This window comes from Podarcis cretensis, assembly GCF_951804945.1.
Source record: "Podarcis cretensis genome assembly, chromosome: 11".
Classification (NCBI taxonomy): domain Eukaryota; kingdom Metazoa; phylum Chordata; class Lepidosauria; order Squamata; family Lacertidae; genus Podarcis; species Podarcis cretensis.
The window spans coordinates 23932366-23954430 of NC_137180.1; the positions used below are offsets into that span (position 1 = coordinate 23932366).

Below are 22065 nucleotides of genomic sequence, written 5' to 3' on the forward strand. Positions count from 1 at the left end.
GTCCTGTTAAGAAAGGATGATGGGAGTTGTAGTCCCAAAACAGCTGGAGGGCCAAGTTTGGCTATCACTGCTAATGTGTCAAGAGTAGGGGGACCATGTGCCCTACTTTACAGAGGACGATCCTCTGCTTGAATGTGCCCTTTTATTTTTTTGGCAATGCATAAGTGGCCACCCTAGTCACAAATTCATATCCCAGACTCTATTCCTACATACCCTCCAACATTTCTCTGATGAAAATAGGGACGTCCTAAATAATAATAATAATAATAATAATAATAATAATAATAATTTACTATTTATAACCCACCTATCTGACTGGGTTGTCACTCTGGGTGACTTCCAACATATATAAAAACATTAAACATTTTTTAAAAAAACTTCCCTATACAGGCCTGCTTTCAGATGTCTCAGGGGTCGGATAACTCCATACCCTCAAACATTTCTCTGATAAAATAGGGACGTCCTACCATAACCTCCAACATTTCTCTGATGAAAATAAGGATGTCCTAAGGAAAAGTGGACATTCTAGGATCAAATCAGAAACAAGGACGGATTCTGTAAATTTGGGACGTCCCTGGAAAATAGGGGCACTTGGAGGATCTGGTCCTATATTAGTTTTGGAACTAAGTTGCTAAGCACACTGAGTCTGTCGCTCAGTTCTATGGTCTAGGTAAGATGGCTATTGCTGAGCTTTTACTTAGCTGGAATCTTGTGCTCAGTAAGAACCACACACTGAAAACATCACAAGCACAACCAGCACAGTAACAACCATTCTCACAAAGCCCAACGTAACTGCACAGTTAGTCTACCAATCACACTATTGCTCACAGACAGGTCCCTTAGCAATGATACAATAACAACACTAAGCAATAGCCAGCGATGTCACAATTGCTGAAGAGGATGGGTGACTTGTACGTGCTTAAGAGAGAATGTTTATTCAGAAGTAAGTGTGCTTTGGATTGCAGCCTTAAACCACACCTCCTTTCTCTCTCACACAATGATCAGGCAGAGGCTCAGGTATGCCAAGCCCAGCCTCCCTATGGCTTTACAGGTAAGCGGCAATTTGACTTGGGACCTTAAGCTGATAAGCAGCCAGTACAACTGCAGCAGATGAATGGAAGTGAGATATTCCCTAATTCTGGTTTCCAGACAACAGCCAGACCGGGGTATTCTACAGTATCTGAATACTGTCCTGTGTAAATATTTTTTTGTTCTGCCAGTTACGCAAGTGTTAAAAATCACTAGAGCTATGCATGCAAAGGAGGCAGGAAGATGGTATGGCATGCGAAATATCTGAGATACAATTCCAGGCATATGTAGGGGGGAAAGGCAAATACAGTGGTACCTCAGGTTAAGTACTTAATTCGTTCTGGAGGTCCGTTCTTAACCTGAAACTGTTCTTAACCTGAAGCACCCCTTTAGCTAATGGGGCCTCCCACTGCTGCCGTGCTGCCGGAGCACAATTTCTGTTCTCATCTTGAATCAAAGTTCTTAACCCAAGGTACTATTTCTGGGTTAGCGGAGTCTGTAACCTGAAGCATATGTAACCTGAAGCGTATGTAACCCGAGGTACCATTGTAGTGATATGAAAGACCTCTGTCAGAAAGCTGCTGCTACTTAAGAGTAGAGAAAGCGCATCATTGGAAGATTTCCATGCAGTTCTTATTGCAGGGATTGTGGTCCAAAGTCTGGTCTCTTACCCTAGCTGCAAAACTTACACAAAGACATAAAATAAAATCAATCAATCAATCCACCGTATAAAATTAACTGCAGCATAGTATTTTATTTACCTGCAAGGGAAGAGACAAAATTTAGTTTAGGAACATAAATATACAATAACACACAGGTGAGACATTGAGAGCCCTGATATTAAGATCACACATTATTTAAAGAGATGGGGGGGGGGGCAGGTAGAGAGAAATCTACCTGGAGCCAAAATGGCCATGAAGAAAATGCGACAAATGAGAATGTATATTGGGAAGAAATTAACTTCTTGGGTAACCTAGTCCAAAGATATAAAAAGGTAAAGGACCCCTAAATATTAAGTCCAGTCACAGACGACTCTGGAGTTGCAGCGCTCATCAGGCTCTGTAGGCTGAGGGAGCCAGCGGTTGTCTGCAGACAATTTTTCCGGGTCATGTGGCCAGCATGACTAAGCTGCTTCTGGCGCAACAGAACACCGACACCAGAGCAGCCCACGGAAATGCTGTTTACCCTCCCACCGGAGTGGTACCTGTTTATCTACTTGCATTTTTTGGCATGCTTTCGAACTGCTGGGTTGGCAGGAGCTGGGACCGAGCAATGGGAACTCCCCCCGTTGCAGGAATTTGAACCGCCGACCTTCTGATTGGCAAGCCCAAGAGGCTCAGTGGTTTAGACCACAGCGCCACCCGCATCCAATAGTCCAAAGATACTAAGGGCCTTTAGCAATTAAAACCAGCACTTTGAACTTGCCTTGGAAATGGATCCTGGGCACTAACATTATATTGTTGCACACCACCCTAATCACCACAGCAGTGAGGGTCTCAGGTGCTCTAAACCCAGGGTTTGTGTTTCCTTTTGGACCAATGAGGCACAGTGGAGTCTGTGGTATCTTTATGATATATGGTTTATTTACACATGTATACAAACTGTGCTTGCTGTGGAGGGAGTTCCAAACATCACATCCCAAACGGCACCAGCTTCTTCCAAAGGCAGCAGCATCCCTCCCTTAGCAGTCTTCCTCCAAGGATCACATTTCTTACCTGTTCTAACCTTGCTAACCTAAGCCCTGGCCTTCTGTAACACAAAGGGAGGCCCCACTCACCTGCTTCCTCACACCTGGTGATTGATGCTTTGTTGTGCTAATACCCCCAGGCTCTCACCTTGAAGGAAATTAGGTTGACTCCATTACCTTTGAACCCATGTTAATTTCACAGGATTAAGGATGACTGGCACACTGTCCAGCACACAGGGTCTGACTTAATTAGCCTTCACCTGTGCTAATTAAAGGATTAACTGGGGTTATCACACAGTGTAAATACACCTGAGTCTGGCTATTAACTCCAGGTAAATTAGCTTTGACACCCCTAAACCTTAAGTTAAATTCTAGCACCGATAAATCAATAACAATAAGATGAAAGCATCCGGTCCCAATTTAAGATTTTGAAGACCTCTTTTTAGATCAACTGCCACTTCTAGATACGTTTCGAAGGCAGCCTCATGCACGATGCCTCGCAATAGTCTTACATATGGGGACACCAGAGCATGGATACCTTTGTCCAGACTATCACATCAAAGAATGGTCCTGGCTGATGTACCAACTGGATAATTTCTTGTAATTTTATGCTGTGAGAACTTTGGGTGGTATGCAAATTAATTAATTAATAATAGATTAAATAATAGATTAAATTAATTGATAGGTTAAATATAATAATAATATATTTCAAGGCACATCCTAAGCATGTATCGACAATGCTGGGGGTAGAAGTACCCCATCCAGCCCATTACTCTGCCCAGTAATGTTGGTATATATGTTGGAAGCTGTCCAGAGTGCCTGTTGCAACCCAGTCAGATGGGTGGGGTACAAATAATAAAATCATTATTATCATTATTGCTGTTATTAGGGAGTCCGGAAGTGCCTCTATCCTTTCGAGAGCCTTGTTGCACGGGCCAATCTAGCACTTTGTCCATCGCGAGGCTTGTCTGGTGTATCGGATTGCTGGACAGTGGATAGGATCAGGCTGTTACTTCTAATCTGAAGAGAGAGAGAAAATGCCCATTTTATGTTAGCAGGGCCACTCTTCTTCTGTGACTTGCATTTGTTTCACCTAGGGCTCAGGATGGACAGCTGATAACTTAATGTGCATGTGAATTATTATCCCTCGAACACCTGCAATAAAATCAGACCACATACATTAGCAAGGTACTTTCCTGACCAAATCAGTGGCTGATTTCGAGTTTCCCAGCAACTGTGGGAACTCAAGGGTAGGGATATGCATTGCGTGTTACTTGTGTGCTGCTTAAGAAAAGCCCCGCTGCCAGGAGCTTATATACCCTCATAGCTCCGCAAGGACAACTTTACTGAGGGGCCAAGGCGGGATTATTACTACAGCTCCGTAGCGGAGCCCCTGCCTGGGAACCTCCTCGGCCGAAACGCGCGCGAGGGAGCTCCTGACAGACGCCCGCAAAACTCCGGCCCTCAGAGGGAACGAGGGAGTGCGGTGGGCGGGCCCTTCCAAAAACCACCTCCTTCATTTCCCCTCACCGATTGGCTTCCTCCCGAGAGGTGGGAGGCGGGATTGGCCGGCGCGGGCGAGGCTTGCCGGGCGGGATTGGCCGGGCCGGCTTTCCGTCCCGAGGTGGTGCGTCTCGACTGCCGCCGCCGCCGCCGCCGCCGCCCTGTTGCCCTTTGGCTTAAGGGGAGGCGGTGAGTTCTTGCGTCCGGATTCTTGAGGGCCGGCGGCCGGGTGGGCTCCGGGGCGCGCCACTGCGGGCCTTGGCGGGAGGAAGAGGCAGGCGGGAGCTTGGCTGGTTCCCCGCCCCCTCGCGGTTCTCCTCAGAGCGGAGGCCTGGGGTGGGGGAGGGGAAGGAGGCCGAGCCGGCCGCCCCTCCCCCTCCCTCTCCCCCCCCCCCCCGGTCTCCGCCCGGGGTTGGTTCTTCCCGTGACCCGGCTGAGGGGACGGTGCTCTCCAGGGGGAACCGCCGTAGCCGGCTACTCCGTGGGGTGGGAGTGGGCCTGACAGGGCTGCGACGGGGCTTCGGAGGTTGCGCGGTGCCCAATTCTTGGGGGGGGGGAGCTTTGTGATGCGCAGAGTTACGTGTTTCTGTGTATATGCATAGCGAATGGGTACGTATCCCTTCTTGTGTGTGTGTATATACAGTGAGGTGTGAGCATGCTTCTTAGCGCGGGGGGGGCGCGATGGGCGCAGGCGCGTAGGTCGCGCGAGAGTGGTGCAGCGAGGGGGCTGAGGGTTGGCTCCCTTTTTGACAGGCCTGCATTTGTTTCGGCCCGTGTGCTTTTTGCCACGGGCGTGTGATGCAAAGCTTCTTTCCCCGCCTACGTTCCTCCTCCCCACGTGGGTTTGATTTGGGAATGGGGCAGAGAGAGAGACGACTTGCACCGAGATTTGAGCTGGGAACCAGATGAATTCTTCGGCTCTCCATCGGAGGCCCGGATATATAAAATGCGGGGTTTTTAATTTGCCATCTTCTGCACGTGTTTTCGTATTGTATGCACACCTGGGGCTTGTTGCTGTTTAGTCGTGTCCGATTCGTGACCCCATGGACCAGATCACGCCAGGCACTCCTGTCTTCCACTGCAGTTTCTTCAAACTCATGCTGGTAGCTTCCAGAACACTGTCCAACCATCTCGTCCTCTGTCGTTCCCTTCTCCTTGTGCCCTCCATCTTTCCCAACATCAGGATCTTTTCCAGGGAGTCTTCTCTTCTCATGAGGTGGCCAAAGTGTTGGAGCCTCAGTTTCAGGATCTGTCCTTCCAGTGAGCATTCAGGGCTGATTTCCTTAAGAGTGGAGAGGTTTGATCTTCTTGCAGTCCATGGGTCTCTCAAGAATCTCCTCCAGCACCATAATTAAAAAGCATCAATTCTTCGGTGATCAGCCTTCTTTATGGTCCAGCTCTCACTTCCACACCTGGGGCTTATGTAAAAACAAAAGAGAGAGAGAGCCCCCCCCCCAAAGAGTTGTCTCCAGAAGTACTACCTAAGAGGGCCAGTGCATTTTTACATAGGATTCTAATTTGGAGGCAATGGAGAAGCAAACCAGATGGAATGGTCTTTATGCCTCTGCCCTATATAAATCATGTGAGAGGGGGGGAGTTTGCAAGCATATACTGATTATATAAAAAGGAGTAGGGGAGCAACCACATCTGCCCCTAAAGCACTTTGCTGCTTTAAGCAGTTTTCCAACACCAGAAGTGAGCTGGCCATAAACAAACAAGCAAAAATTATTAAAAGCAACAGAATGCTGGGGGGGGGGGGTCAGTAAAATAGCATGCTTGAGCGGATAGCATGTAATATTGTTTTAGCTGATGGTTGATACGACTGGTTCAATTGCTCCTAAAGAAGTTGTATATACATTTGTCTTGCATTTTGTTTGGTCTTCTGGGTCCCCCAGAAGAGCCCTACAACTCAAAATAGCGAGCATTTAGTACACCTTTGAGATTTCATTCTTCATTCCCATGTTGTTTCCTTCTTCAGTCTGTCTGCAGTTACCATACTGTGTTTGCATGCTAAACATTATTTATCTGTTTTGTATTCTTTCCTACTTCCAAGGAACTTGGACAGTTGGGTGCACATAGAATTACTCCAATTTCAAATTATCTTTTTATTAAAACACACAGGGTTTAAGCAAATAAACCCACCTTTTTATTTGTTTTTGCAGTATCGATCAAGCTGGAAATAAAGGCATCACATTTGAAAAAGTAGTCTTAACATAAAAGCTATTGTGGTATATTGGGCCTCAGTATGCTTTCTGAAGAAAGGGTTAAAACTTATGATTGGTTGCTCACAGAATCAAGTTTGGAAAGGCTCAAAAGCCTGTTCAGTTCAGCCCCTGCTCCAAGGGCAGACACTTTGTTCTCTTTCTTCTCACCAGGCTACATAATCCAGTATGTTTCAAAGAGAGAAGTTTTTTTCATATAAAATGCATGGAAAAAAGATGTATCACTGAAAGAGACACTGAGGCTATTTAGATCTTTATATTTCTAACTCAGATAATTAGTTTTATGCCCCTTTCCTCTGTTAAATAAAAAGAGAGGGGGAAATGCAAGCTTAAACCTACTTTTCAAGATGTTACATGTAGATTTAACACAAACAAAAAAAACTATATAAAAAGGAGCAGGAAAACTTCTAAATGCAGTGCTTTTAACTCTTAAATTATCCAGTGTACATTTAATTTCTTAACTGTTTGATTTGGTAATGCACAGGTGGAGAAACTTTAATTTTAAGGTCTGCATTTTCATTTATTTATAAAAAAAATTGACTCCTTTTCATCATCAATGTGGTCCCAAAGCATTGTCTGATGGGCAGCCTTCAAGGGGTCACTTGACAAATGCATAGAGCAGGGTTGGTTAGAGACGTGGATGGGGGAGGAGGAAGAATCCTGAAGGCTGGATAGAGAGGTTTTTTGGGTCATATTTGGACTAAGGAGTGCACGTTCCCTATTCCTGATTTAGTAGATGCTGCTCAGCTTAGAATACTCCAATGGTAAAAGATTGCAATCCAGTTGATTGGTAGTAAGATTAATTGATTTCAGAAAATATAAGTTCAAAAAATGTGCTTGGTAAGACTTTCCAATTAAGAAATTTTGATCTGGTTCGTCATGTGAAAATTGTTAACATATACTCCGTGTCACACTTAATGCAGTTGTAATAAACATTGAATCCTATTCTTTTCTGACTTGGGTGTTTTTGGAAGATTTTATCCATATCTGAGCTAATGTGCATGACAAGCTACTTTAATCTATTGGAGATGGGCACAAAGCATGACCTGGAAATCTTTAATCCTAGCTTCAAATTTATCTCTTTTTGCATTGTATGAACTGCTGAAAAACAGATGGGTAAGTGACTTGTGCCTCCATTGTAACAGTTAAAGGAGAATTCATGTGTGAACTCAAGGTTCTTACAGAGCTAGTGCATTTGGCTTTCATGAGTATTCTTTGAAAGCTAGGACTCACTTGTGCTGGCCTTGATAATTTGTTTATAACCAAGGCCTGATGCAGATGTAAAATCAGGATCACAGTTTAGAGCAGGGATAGCTAACGTGCGTGGTTAAGGGATAGCATGGTTAAGGATGTATAGGAGCAACATCTGGAGGGTCACAGGTTAGCCACCATATTTAGAAACCCCTGGTTTAATTTCCTCCTCCCCTTTTTGGAGATAATTATTATATCTGCACCCATGTTAACACATTGTGTGGTTAGTGTCAAATCAAAGTTTGCCTCCAGGTATGCATGTTTGCATACCCTGATTAAATTTAACTGAGGCATTAACAAAAGTGGAAATGGAATAATTTCCATAGGAGAGGAGACAAGGGAGAGCAGCCTGGCTTAGAGATGTGGAACATGTTGCTTGTTCCAGGCTTTACAACACAACCTATAAATAAAACATGTTGTAGTGTAAGGATAAGAAAACTAACCATGTAAGACCTTTGAATATACTTTGGGTGCTTCTGTTCCTATCATTTTTGTTGTAATCCTAAACTGTGATACATCAAGTGTACACTTTAGAGATAATTACTTAAGTTATATCACTGCACACAACACCACTATTTTTTATTTAGCTGCAAAGTGCCGCTGGCATGAATTTAAAATGTTTATTGTCTGTTTGAAGATGATTTCTTTAATATTACATAAAAAGTTGAAGTGTTGTAGTTCTAAATCCCAAACTCCTGGAATCTGAATATCTCAGTAGTGCCACTAGTCCAAAAAATGTTGGAGTATTTGTAAAGTGTATGCTTTCTGCAGCATTTCACTTTTCACCTGGCAACTATGAATTATGAAATGGCTCCGTATTTATTCTGCATGTTTAGTTAGTTTAAAATGAAGTAAAATAGGAACTGAATCACAAGTTTGTTGTGAGACTTTCTAAGCCAATCATAATAATAAATTTTGGACTGCTGTGCATGGATAACTTATTCTGTTATTTCTGTAAATAGGTTATAGAGATAGTTGTGGAGAAGCTGAGGTAGATGATTTCAGAAGAATAAGGGGAAACTGACTTTGGGGGTGAAATTGCTCTAATAAAAAATATGTTCATGTACTATTCTGTTTTTTTTTTTTTAAACTTGCAGTTCATGGTGACTTGTTCAATAATAGTCTCCACATCTTCTGCTACACCTTCCCAAATGCCATTAACCTACAGACCAACTCAGAAAGATCTTGCAGTATTTTTGAAAGCTGCTTGGAATTTGGCAAATTCTAGGAAAAGAATTCCATAGTTACCACTGAGAATACTTCTATATTATTGATGCCTGAACATGACATGCACATTATATTGTTGAGGACATTCTTGGTCAGACTAAGATCACTCAGTGTAAGGTTCTGTGGATAAATATTAGCACCTTCCATTGTGCTCGGGGTCAGTAGTGCCACCTGTGTAGTACTTGTGTAATACAGTATGCGGGGGCCAGTAGGAACATAAGACTGCCTAACATTTGCACTAGCTGAAGCTTTGACCAGTGGCCTAGGATATGTAGTGCAGTAGTGTACGCTAAGGCATGAATGAAGACTGCTAGATCTGAGTATGACCCCCCCCAAAAAAGTTAGTAGCCACTGATAGGAAAAAACGGTTTTGGCCGCTGCCAGTGCTTTGAGAGTGATAGAACCATTGAGTCTGCCATTTCCAACATTCTGCAGTTTTCCTAGAGGACTACCTCTAGAAGGAATGGTGTGTCAGAGGAAGGGTAGGAAGGAGGAAAATGGCTGCCACAAGCAGTAACTGTCTCAGCAGTGGTGCAGAACTAGAGGAAGTCAAGGATATGGTTAATTGAGGATTGAAGCAGTGGATGAAGAAGGACCTAACTGCCTATTTAAAAAAAAGAGAAGGAGACAAGCTCGGAGGAAAAAATGGAAAAAGAAAATATTACTAAATGGTTATCGGTTTAATAAAGCAAAAATGGGCTGTTCCAGTCTTCTGAGATCTACTTAAAAAAAAACCTAAAAAACAAACAAACCTACAATCCTTTTCCTAATAGGAACATAGTTTGCTTCTAGGAAGGCAGACCTTTGGTCCATCTAGCTCAATGCTATCTATGCTATTTGGCAGCAACTCTCCAGATTCAAAGAGGAGTCCTTTCCAAACTTTCTGATAAGTTTTCTGATTCAAAATTTTCCAGAAAACCCACATTACTGATCACGAGATTCCAAATGTTCATTAAATATTGGTCTGTGTTCCAGTATCCAGTGGACCACAGACTACCTGTCTTTGTAACAGATAACACATGAAGAACAAGTTATACCGGCTCAACTGCATTCCTGCTCAATAGGCTCTGAGAAACAGAGAACCTTGTAGAAAGACTTCTGTTAAGGGTTGGAAGGGGCACTGGACTTGAGATTTGTGGGAAATATTTTCATCGCAGTGTTTTCCACTTGGCATTAGAGAAGGATTGTATGACAGATACCTCAGAGAAAGCACTTTCATTGCAGGGATAATCCCCTAAAGCATCATAGGGCAGCTGATATTTTGTGTTGTCAGAATCTCTACTGCAGACTCCCATTGGAATAGGAAACTGCAGGAAAAGATAATCTCTTTCAGTCTGATGGATTTTCTTTGATAGTTGAATACACTGATTCTACAGTTAGTTTACATGCACCACCAAAGGGGTTCAGCAGTAATGAATATCTGAGCACCCAAAGGTTTAAATGTTTGTGGCCAAAAACATGTTAATGATATTCAGTCTGCCTTAGATCACAAGTCCTGGTGGCCTGTTATTTCAGTTTTGTTTGAATTTGGCTTCACTAAAGGTCCACAAATCTGTTGCTAGTGGCATTCATATATATATATAGATTTCCAGAGACTGTTGATGAAAGCCCGTAGTATATCCTCCATAGGGATAAATGGGCTTTGAAAAGGCTGCTGGCACAAAAGGCAAAGTAACTCTTGACATGGTGCTCTGCTGTGCACTGTGTTGGGATTCAGTGTCATTGATTGAAGGTTGGGGGTTGCTACAGATACTCATCTCCAAAACTCCTCACATCTCAACTGGCTGTTAAAATGGTTGACTAAGAAGTAGACCAGAATTCTTTGTGTCATTCTTTAGTGGCTCTGCTGCATTCAGTCTCTTATTATGAACAGAGGTACCACATGAATACCAGTACTAAAGACCTCAGCCATAAGGAAAGTATGAGCACAGTGTACCATCAGCATAGGATGGCATCAAGCCCCGTGCCTTCCTATGATCTCTGTCAGTAGCCTCTTAGATGTATTGGAAAGCTGATTAGCTACCCTTTCTCCTGTTCCAGAACCTCCCTGCCCAGAATGCATCTGAAGCAATGTCACCAACATGTCATGATCAGCAATATTGAAAGCCATTGAAAGATCCAAGAGGATCTCTTGGGTGTGATTTTCTTTGCCCATTTTCAAGGCAGATAAAGCAACCAAGATCGCAAGTGCTATCTCTTTGTGATATCTGCTATGAATGCCAAATAGATAGTGGTTAAAAATGCTTGCATCTAGATGTGCCCAAAATGGAAGGACGGTTATTACAGTATTTTTTTTACAGAAGAAGAAGATGGAAATCAACAACAGCTAGTTTAGAGCCTTGCTACTCAAAACTGGTGGTCCACTGGTGCTGGTCCATAAGTCATTGGCTGCTGGTCCGCAGCAATTCTACCACAGCCTAGGTTGGGCGGGATGCTTTCGGGACCATATATGCTTTGGGCGCTGGCCCAGTTGGGTGGGGGGAGAATTGCTGGTTCACCACATCAGTTTGAGAAACACTGGTCTAGTGGATCTAGAGTACTGCAGATAGGAGGGCAACTTGTTCACTGCATTCCATGAATGAAGCAATAACAAAGTGCAGAGACTGCTGAGCATTCACTAGAAATTCTGCATCTAGTGTGTCAGTGGTTGCTTCCAATCATAGAATTGTAGAGTTGGAAAGGGACCCCAAGGATCATCTAGTTCAACCCCCTGCAGTGCAGGAATCTCAACATGCAGTCCTCTATCCAGTTGAAGCCATAACAGGCCCTATCTGGAATGCTGACTAACACTAGCAACTTCCAAGGGAACTGAATCCTAAGCAATTTTGTATGCAAAGCAGCTGGTGTATCATTGGCAAGAAAATGAGCAGTTCCTCAATTTTCAGGCAAAGAGAGCCTGAATTTGTCAGAACAATTTCTATGTAGAATAGACAGATTGTCCACACAGAAGACCATTTCCTTAGCAAACTATGCTATAGCAGTGACAAAGATCATTTAAAAGGCAGTGGCCAAACTGTAATAACAGCAATCTCATTTCCATTCCCTGGAGGATGTATTTCTGAGCCAGGAAAATATATGAAATATAGTATATGACCTACTATTTATCAGCTAAGCATTTTGGATAGATCCCAGATTGTTAAAGATAGGAAATCCTGAACCTGTTATCCTGGCCTTTGATGCACATATGCCAAATTATTCAGAGTAAGAACTCCACAACCATTTTGACCAGGAAATAATGTATGTAGGATGGTTAGATGACAGCAGAATCTCCATTCTAACTCAGACCATCAAAATAAGGAATTCATTCTGCTTTGGCTATATTGCATGATTTTATTGTGTTATAGGCAAATACATCTTTATAGATCACAGCTGCTTCAATCTGTATGTCCTGAAAAGTTATCTCTAGGAAAGCAAAGTGTCTGCCGTGTTTTTGTCCTCTTAAATACTTGCTGCCCAGCAAGCAGTAGTTTTTGATGACCTAAACTAGGGCTTTACTGTTTTGTTTTTAATTCTATTTTATTGCTCAATATTGCTTGAATAATAATGTGAATACCTGAATTGTTTGAGTCATTCCTTGATGATGAACTGCATATAATCCAAAGCAGAATAGGAAGATGCATTAGAGGAAGCATTTTGAAACATGCTTGTTTCATTGGTACCATAAAGTTTCTCTCTAGCATTTATAAGTTATACTCTGCCTTGTAAAAGGACCTTGCACACTAAAATTGTTTTTGCAACAGAAGTTACTGCATTCTTTAAAAGTGATGTAGTTCATGCACAGAGAGTTAATACTTTTATAAATATAAAAGATTGCTTGTAGGGACATCAAAACAGACTTTGAAAAAGTGTTTTTGTAAGATAATGTTCTTGAATTACCTTCTTTAGATCTCTTGGGAAATCTATAGCTGTAAATGAAATAAATGTGCAAACCTAATGACAGAACACATACAGCTTTTTTACTGAGCATAACTATTATAGACAAACTTGGCCTTTGTTTAAAAGATACCAATTAAAATCATGTGATTGGTATCACACAGGTTTCATGGACAAATAAAATGATAGATCTGATGGACTGAGGAGATGGCAGGAAGAAAACTACTGGGAGAATATGGATCATATTGAAGTCTTTTCTAACAAGACCCTGCTGAATTGCAGTAGGTATTACAATTGTTGGAAGTAGATATCTACTAGAATAGGTCTGGAAGAGCAGAGAAAATGAAGTTTTAATTTGTTTTAAAAATGAGTTTCCATAAACAAAGACGAGTTTCAGTGTCAAAAACAGTTACTTTGTGGCCTTGCACACTCCTTCCTCTCATCGTGACATTTTTTCCTCCGCATCGTGTTTTGTAGGTAACTACAGCTTGCCACACGAGTTCTGAATCAGGAAAGCCATTATTATTGCCAACGAAAGTTTGCCTACAAACCAGAATTCACAAACCCACTTCAGACTGTTGTTTCTTATACTAGTTTGAAGGCAAACTTCCATTGCTCATCTGAATAAATGATTAGAACTCATTTCTCCAACTCTAATTAAAGATTTATATTAATAGAATTACTTCCAATCAGGGTGCATGACTTGCAAGTAGTTCATGTAGTATCTCTGTTTCCTTCCTTGCCTGCTTGATGTTGGTTATTCTTGTTTGCTTTTAAAGCAACTATTCTAAAATTATTACTGTTATTTTTACTTCATCTTAGAAGGCGACAGATGGATACAGAATGCAAGGGATAACTTTACTGCAGCATAGTCTAGTGAATGCAGATAAAAAAGGAAAAGAACTATTATTTTATACAGACATACTGAGAGAAGCAGCAGAAGATCCATAAGCATTAAGACAGGACCTTATTTTAAGCTTTTTATAAACAAAACTATACAGCACTTAATTGCATTTTTGGAGCTTAACAAATTATAAATATTAAGATACAAGGCAAATGTACCATAGGCACAGTGATTTTTCTTCAGTACATCTTTATCTTGTGATGTTCATTGGTATAAAGTATATAGAGGGCCACTAGCTTAAATGAGTTAAAGACTCAAATTCATGAGGCACAGGTATGTCAGCAGCTATTAGCTTATTGAAATCTCTGTGCCCGGGGCAGTGTACCTCTGAGTATCAGTTACTGAAAGAGAAATAGAATGGCTATCACCATCAGCTTCCAGAAACAGTGCAGCCTCTGTTGGATGCACAATGTTGGACTCTTTGGTCTTTGATTTGATTGTGCAAGGCAGTTTGCGTGTCCATTCTTTGTGTGATCCACGCTTTAAAATCTGCTTGACTGCCATTGCCTCCTATCTGAACTTCAATAAAGAACAGACAGAACATCAGAATCTGCCAGCCCTGCAACAGACGTTAATTTGTTTCTATTATAACGTGAGTTTCCCAATTATAATGTGAGTTCATGTAATCCATCTTGTAATTTTGCACTCTCCTGCCATCAGGTTGAACAAGCAATGTTTGTGCATGCTGCTTGCCCTAGTTCCATTATTTCTTCTTGTGGAACCCTCACCTGCCTCACTCATCCTCTTTTGCTTCTCTTGTATAAAAATCAGAGATTGCAGTGCTTTGTAGTTTCAGTGCCTATAAGGTAGTAATAAACCAGAAGTGGAGCAGACTAGATCATAGTTGTGACTGTAAGGAGAAGGGATAGAGTCAATTATTTGGAATCGCCTTTTGAGCCCTAATTTTGTCCTCTACAACAGAAAAATGCAAGCACATTGTATTCAGCAACTGAATGCCCCCATATTTAATGATAATATGAAGGATTATATATTTAAATAGAATTTAAGCATAAAATACAACAAGGGATGTAGTGAGCAACCTGTGTATTAAAGGTGGCCATTCAGAAGTAGCTGTATGTGGTTAGCCCAGTTAAAGTAAAGAAAGGCTCTGGAAATTTGAATAGTCCCTTACATGTTGGCACCTATTTGTAGGTTTCTTCCAACAAGTTGAGAAACTCTGAGATACTGTTTGAATCCCAGTGAGAGAAGCAGCGGCATAAAACAGGCTGTGAAACTGAAGACAAAACTAAAAGGGAGATATAAGGAACAGTTGTGGAATGGGTTGGATTGTTTGTGTGATATTTCCTAATGTTAAAAAATGCTAGAGAAATGTGATTTATTAGGGGATGCTGCTAAAAGTTTAAGAGAGTCAAGTGCATCGATTCAGCTGGGCTAACATGCCAGCTGTTTTCTAAATTGGAAGCTATTAGACAAAAAAGCATGCTAGTTTGTTTTTTGTGCTTATGCCGCTGTCCTATTTTTAGGTTTTATGCAATATTTTGAAAAGTAACATGATAATTGACATACAGTACATACCTGTATTGCTAGCAGCATGAGACCTAAACTGTAGTTTTGCATGTAGCATTTGTTTATACCATGATTAAAAAATGAGTTTTTAATTAAAAAATATTTTCTAATGTGTTTAGAATTGCTTCCCTCCTCCCCTCTTTCTCTTGCAGAAATGGGTCAGGAAGCTGGAAAGCCCACATGGCCAAAACCAGCAGGAGGGTATCAGACTATTACAGGCAGAAGATACGGAAGAAGGCATGCCTATGTCAATTTTAGACCATCTCTGACGAACCAAGAGAGAAATTCGAGCCAACACGATGGAGAATGTGAAGGATTAGAACTAGATGATGTTCAAAAAGAAAATTATTTGTGTGCGTGTCAAATAATTACAACCTGAAAATATTTTTCTTCTTTAGTGAAAGCATTTGAATAATAACAAGCTGTTGGTACAAGTCAGTTGAACAGAAGGCTAGGCAATAGTGAAATTGGCAATATTGATACAACTTTTTTCTTACAAGTGTATTTGAAGCTCATCAGAACAATAGGAAATTATTAAACTGCGGCCAAAACCTTAGCCATGGCCCCAAATTTGCATAATTCTCTATTGAGGGAAATACTAAAAGTGGTTTGTATGACAGTGGTTCATAGATAAATCATTATTGGAATTTTAGTTTTATTATGTATGCAAACAGTAGAATGCACAGAAATGGGCATGTTTCAGGTGTTTATTATCCATGGATATAGGCAATTATATACCATACTTTGTACAGTGGTGTCTCGCAAGACGAAAAGAATCCGTTCCGCGATTCTCTTCGTCTAGCGGTTTTTTCGTCTTGTGAAGCAAGCCCATTGACGGCTTAGCGGATTAGCGCTATTAGCGGCTTAGCGGCTTTTAGCGGCTTAGCGGATCAGCTGATAAGCGGCTTAGCAGCTTAGAAAAAGGGGGGGAGGGAAAAAAACCCCGCAGGAACTCGCAAGACATTTTCGTCTTGCGAAGCAAGCCCATAGGGAAATTCGTTTTGCGAAGCGCCTCCAAAACGGAAAACCCTTTCGTCTAGCGGGTTTTCCGTCTTGCGAGGCGTTCGTCTTGTGGGGCACCACTGTAGTGTAGTGTTGGGTAGTATGTAAGTGGCCTTCTTTTCATTTCTCTCTCCAGCTTTGCTTTATTTGTTGCATCCAGTTAGTTTCTGCACAATCATCTTCTAGCTTCATTACCTTAATGTTGTTGGTTGTTGCTATTTTGAAGAACTCTCCCCCCCCCCAATCTTAGCAGTATTTTAACTGTTCTAAAAATGTAAGAATAAACTCGAATCCAATTTTCTCAAAGTAAGACCCATAGGAACAGGGGAAGCTGGCTAGTACTGAATGAGACTATTGATCCATCTAGCTAGTATTCTCAGTGATGACTGGCAGCGACTCTTCGCGATTGCAGCCAGGGAGTCTTTACCAGCCCTACCTGGAGATGCCGGGGATTGAACCTGGAACAATCTGCATGCAAGGCAGATGCTCATCAACTACCCTACTATATTGAAACCCATTAATTACAGTACTGTATTTTTTGCCAATGTTGTAGGAGATGCCAAATCATCAGTTAACACATTTACATCTAACCTCTTAGCCAAATGTTCATGCTGCTGCTTACAACATATTAAATATAAATCACAATAAAACCATTTAAATGAAAATAAAATAATAACTTTGGCAACATAAAGTGAAACAGCATCCTATTAAAGCTAGCAGAATATCTGCCCTTCCATGTTTTCAGATTCTTTCATCAAAATCACAGAAATACTGATGGAGAGACAGAGGAAGGACATTCCAGAACCTAATTAAATTGTTCCATGAAGCACTTGGCTTTGACTTGGGGGATTGTATCATCAGGAATGGCATTGACATACACAATAAATATACGCTTGTTTAATCTTAATAATAGCTATTGATAGAAAATACTGCATTCCTCTTCTTAAGATGTTGTAGAACAAGAATTTCCTTTAACTGGCCATGTTAGGAGGTTTGATACAGTTTCTAGTGCAGGGATATTCTTTAAAATTTCTGTAATTTAATACTGTTTGTTGACTCGGAAGTAATACATAGTAATTCTGCAGCCTGGTCAAGTATTCTGTGTTGTCCCCTAAGTTCTTAATATGTGGCATATCAGCAGCTATAAAAAATGTCAGGGTATGGTTAACAGAACTGCAAGATGCTGGCTTTCTTATTCTGATACGCGATACAGCATGATTTTTGAGCATTACCTTAAATATATTTTAATTCTAGCAATGAACATCCATGAAATCATCATAATATGTCTCTCATACATATTACAACTCGCTTTTTTAACATTCTAATGAAGAACAGCCACAGTTGAGCATCATCAACAAATGCCATTTTTATTATGTATGTTGATAAAAAAACTTTGATTGGTCTTATCATTCCAACATATGCTTTCTTTACATTTTTATATAAAGGTTCCAGTCCACTTGCCCAAGTATGTTCTCCTTTGGCAGATGTACCATTGTTAGCGAAGGTTGCTTCAGAAAATCCTGTTGGTCAAGCTGAACTGAACCAAGCAGTCAACACAGATGCTTCTTCATTTTCTCCAGCATGTTACAATTGGGGAGACGGACAAACTGGGAGTAACAATATGAATTCTGATCCTTGTGGAGAGCACAATAACCTTAATGGTCAGAATGGAATTGCTTTTGTAAACATTGACTCTTATGAGCCAGATAGCAGTGATGGAGAGGAAGAGAATGACCAAAATGATCTTTCATTAGCTAAAGAAGAAGCGGGAATATTTCAAGAGACACTGGATAGTATGCTTTCTGAATTGGAGAAAGGAGTGGACTCCTTTAGTGATCTGCAGTCACATCTGTCTAATTTCAATCATAATGCTTCCAGCAAAAGTTTTGAAGACATAAGACCAGTGCCTTTCAAGAGACATTCTAGCCTAGAATTGGATACTGCTCACCAAAATAAGACACTTGTAAAAACAACTAGTGAAGACGAGCGTCTAGTAAAAAATAACATTAGTGTTTCTTCTGATATGGAGCAGCAAAAAAATATGGCTGTTCCTACAATTAGGACACAAATAGGAATTTGTAACGAACTGAGTACTGTGAAGACAGACCAAGAGAATTCATCAGAACTGGTCGTAAGACCCAAAGTTAGAAAACAAAATCCTGTGAGCCAGTTGGATAGGAAGCAGTCTTTTTCGAATGAAGAGGAAGAAAAGACCAGCAGTAGAAGGTGGAGTGAGAATGTGGATGTCCAGCACTGTAACACAGAATGTGTCCTGAAACACAGCAAAGAGAAAAGCAATTCTAGTATGTTTTTTGATCCAAGAGACTATGGAGGAGCTCAAAAGAAAATAAAAAGTGAACTAAGGAAGCAAAATATAACACTTCAAGAAAAAAGCAAAGTGGACGATAGTGCTTTCTGGGATGAATTTGAAGACTCTGGTAGAAATCTATCAAGCTCCAACAAAGATGAAGACAGGTAAGAGTTTCTGCAAAGTTTAATTCAATTTTTTTACATGTCTGAATACCTGTACAATGAAAATCACTATGGTTAGGACAATATTAAATGGTCTCGTAGGACCGACCCCATGTAAGGTGCAGTACGGTGATATCTGCCAAATGGTACCAGCTCCCCATATTCCTTATGATGTAATTAATGGTCTCAATTTCCCCCATTCAGATCTTTGCCAAAGAGAGTGGGCCCCAAGACAGAAAATTCCAGACTATACCATCTGATGTTTATATTTTTCACTATGTACTTTATGACATAATTATTGGTGCCAAAAAGTGGTGAGTTTTTTGTTTTGTTTGTTTTTTGGTGGAGCTGCCAGCCCTAAGAGCCTTAGCAGTTACTCATAAGACCAGCAGTTTTGGAAATAACTTAATTTTTGTAAGATTTCTTGATAGCCAGACTTTTTTATATCTTGTGACATAAGTATTTTGACGTAGACTTTTGGACTGTTAGCATCATCTGCTAAAAGCAAAGCTGCATTTTTCTTTTTCTTTAGTGGTATATTCACTGCTGTTAATGCTGTCTTAATATTTCAGAAGCACTTTACAACTTTTTAAGTCATTACCTCCACATGACAGAAAGAGAATGAAGTCATAAAAGAAGCCACACAAACAAATTTAGGAATGAAGGTGAAGTGGAAGTAAAATCTTTATCGCTAGCAGCCTCTTCAAATGCACCACAAACAAATGAACACATCTATATCTTGTCCCGAGTTTGCCCAGCAGTGTGCAAATATAGTGTCAATGTACCTACTGGAATTGAGCAGATTCATTATTCTATATATGCTTCATGGGTATAAAAATTGGGGTTAGGCCACAGGAATATGCCGCTTCAAGCATCTTTAATGCTTTTGGAAATTGTTCTATCAAGTAGAGTAGGGCAAGATGTTTTCAGCATGGGTGGGGTGAGATGTCGGACTCTACACCTTCTCATTGTACTCATCCTTGTGTGCACAAACTCCCACCTCATATTAATAAAAGTATATACTGCCAATTCAAACAGTACAACATGGTACTGTACAGCAGCACATACAACAAAACACCATAAAAACAGTTGAGAATGATTAAAATGACTGGCTCATCCATAAATTTAAGCAGGTGCATAGGCTTGTCTACATAAAAAGGTCTTTAAGAGGTGCCAAGAAATAAAAGCAAGGGTGTCTGCTGAATTGAGGGTGTTTGCTGAATCTGCTGGAAGAGTCTTCCACAGCACAGCATTAATGCCCACTTTCTAGTGGAGGCCATGCCTCCCCCTAAAAAGATGCAGCCCCAAAGATACACACTCCAAATCTAGCTTTGGAAGGTGAGGGGGCTAATTAATTTCAGCTCTTCTTGCCACTGAAACTAGCTTCAAAAGAAAAGTTCAGGGAGCCATTACATCAATGCATTTCTCCCAGCCTTCTCCCCAACCTCCTCAGCTGCCTGGCTACCTTCATTTGGTTGTTGTACACTTTATAGTAATTTTAGATAGTTAAGTAGATTTTTAATTTCCCATAGTTGAAACTAATAAGCTCTCTGCACCTTCAAATAAAGAAAATAACTGTTTCAGAGCTGTATCTGTAGGATATCCTTTGCATTATCCTTTCTTTGAATGTTTTAATGAATGGAAGTACTTTAAATTTTTTAGCATATTTAAGGCATTTTCCATGGAACTTGGACCTGAATGAAAAGTAGCTATGAAATTTCCATGTGCTGAGCTCTCCTCTATATAAACGCACCTCTTCATTAAAAGCGCAAATGTGTTTCTGCCATGTTAAATCTACTTTGTGATACAAAGTTAATTTGTTCAAACACCCAAGTAAAAGAAGAAATAATAGATGTATCCACAATGATTCTCTAATTTGGCTGCATTCCAGTTTCACTTTTAATCATTCCCTCAGTGCTAACTGGGTATTGTTGCGCAGTGTAATTAGGAAGACTTGGATTTTAAATGTAATTAAAATGTGCTGGAATTTTACAATGGTGGCCTGTTTCTAAATTGCTCAACAACTGGGAAAAGAAAAGGAATAATTGGAAGGGTGATACAGAAGGGTGAGTTTTGAAAAACTGTTAAAGCAATAAACTGTTTAGGAGCTACTATGCACACTTTTGGGTTTGTATCTTAAAATAAGAGGTGCCCAAACCACTTCGGTATTTCTGAGAATGAAAATTATGTTCAGCATCTACTAGTTCATTCCATCAAGGCACCAACTCCCTAGCTGTTCATTCTTCTGGGTATTTTGTTTTAATTGAACTACTCTCATGTCATGAGCATGTGCTCCTCTGCAAGTGGGAATAATGAACAGATGGAAGTATTTCATCATATTTAACTTCTGCGCTGTTGGAGCAACTGAATGCCGTACAATCTTGGAAAATCTATTGGAATGCAGCATATTACTTCTTAGTTTAAATTATTTTCAACAAAGCCATGAACATATGGCAGAGGAAAAATCACATTTGCACATTGTCCCATAACTTGGTCAGAAAAATACAGCGTAATTGTCTTAAGATAACTTTTCGTTCTGGGTCTTAAATATGTCTACAGCCAATTAGGTTAGAACTGCTTCATTTCTTAGAATTTTTAAATGTGTAAATCAGGTCTGGTTAAGAAAAATGCAAAGTAGTATATGAATGACCATGTAAGTGTTTTGCGGGAAATACTAGAAACATTTTACAGCTATTAAAATACATTTCTATGCTGGGAATAAGTAATGGGAAGCTGAGTAGCCCCTACTTTGATTGTTACAACATTCTAACCAGCTATTTTGGTTAATTGCTTTTAGATAGAACCTTCATCTAAACTTTTAAAAGCAACTTATTTATTTATTTTATTTAACTGAGAAGCAGACCAAGCTGACAGCTTCTGGTAGTATTTGTAGTCTAAAATATTACACATGGAGCTTTATTGCCACAATACTTATACAAATGTGTCATGACTTTGGATGAAACTGTATATAGTACTGTTCATTGAATCCACCCTTTCTGACATAAATTTTGTTCGTTTGATTTCATTTTGTTTGAAAATCATGGATCAGACTTGTTATTTGACAAATGTTTCCCTACTCCCAGTTATTGAAAATTGACCAGGTACTAAAATATTAAACATCTCAAGTGTATATTTCTCAAGGGTAATTTATTGTTATTTACTTATAATAGGTTAAAAAACTGTGATAAAATACAGCACAAACAAGCAGTTAACCAAAACCAACAATATCAAAGCAGTTAAATCATGCAACAGCAAGATTTACAATTACATACTGAAAGCATGCCAGGGCATAAATGCCTTCAGTTTCTTGTTTTATTTTTTTGAAATATGCATTTTATTGGCTTTAATAACAACAACAAACAATTATG

General features: G+C 40.3%; 1 protein-coding gene and 1 long non-coding RNA gene across 7 annotated transcripts in view; one reads left to right on the forward strand and one right to left on the reverse strand.

Annotated features, from left to right (window-relative positions):
* Window positions 1–896: 896 nt before the first annotated feature.
* The window catches only part of PJA2 (praja ring finger ubiquitin ligase 2), a 44141-nt gene continuing 22972 nt past the window's right edge, over window positions 897–22065 (forward strand). The window contains exons 1-4 of one of the 6 annotated variants that reach the window (XM_079995490.1): window positions 897–1051; window positions 12957–13073; window positions 15376–15576; window positions 17671–18700. In XM_079995490.1, coding sequence (XP_079851616.1) covers window positions 13028–13073; window positions 15376–15576; window positions 17671–18700 — 1277 coding nt within the window. In that variant the 5' untranslated portion in view covers window positions 897–1051; window positions 12957–13027. Of the gene's footprint in view, window positions 1052–4313; window positions 4409–12956; window positions 13074–14226; window positions 14289–15375; window positions 15577–17670; window positions 18701–22065 lie in introns of those variants that run through there. The other 5 variants (XM_079995492.1, XM_079995491.1, XM_079995493.1 and 2 more) reach the window with 5 other exon arrangements.
* LOC307226905 lies at window positions 1759–4337 on the reverse strand. The gene is made up of 2 exons (XR_013843680.1): window positions 4247–4337; window positions 1759–3871 (listed from the first exon to the last, which is right to left on the reverse strand). It is a non-coding gene; the product is annotated as an uncharacterized lncRNA (long non-coding RNA).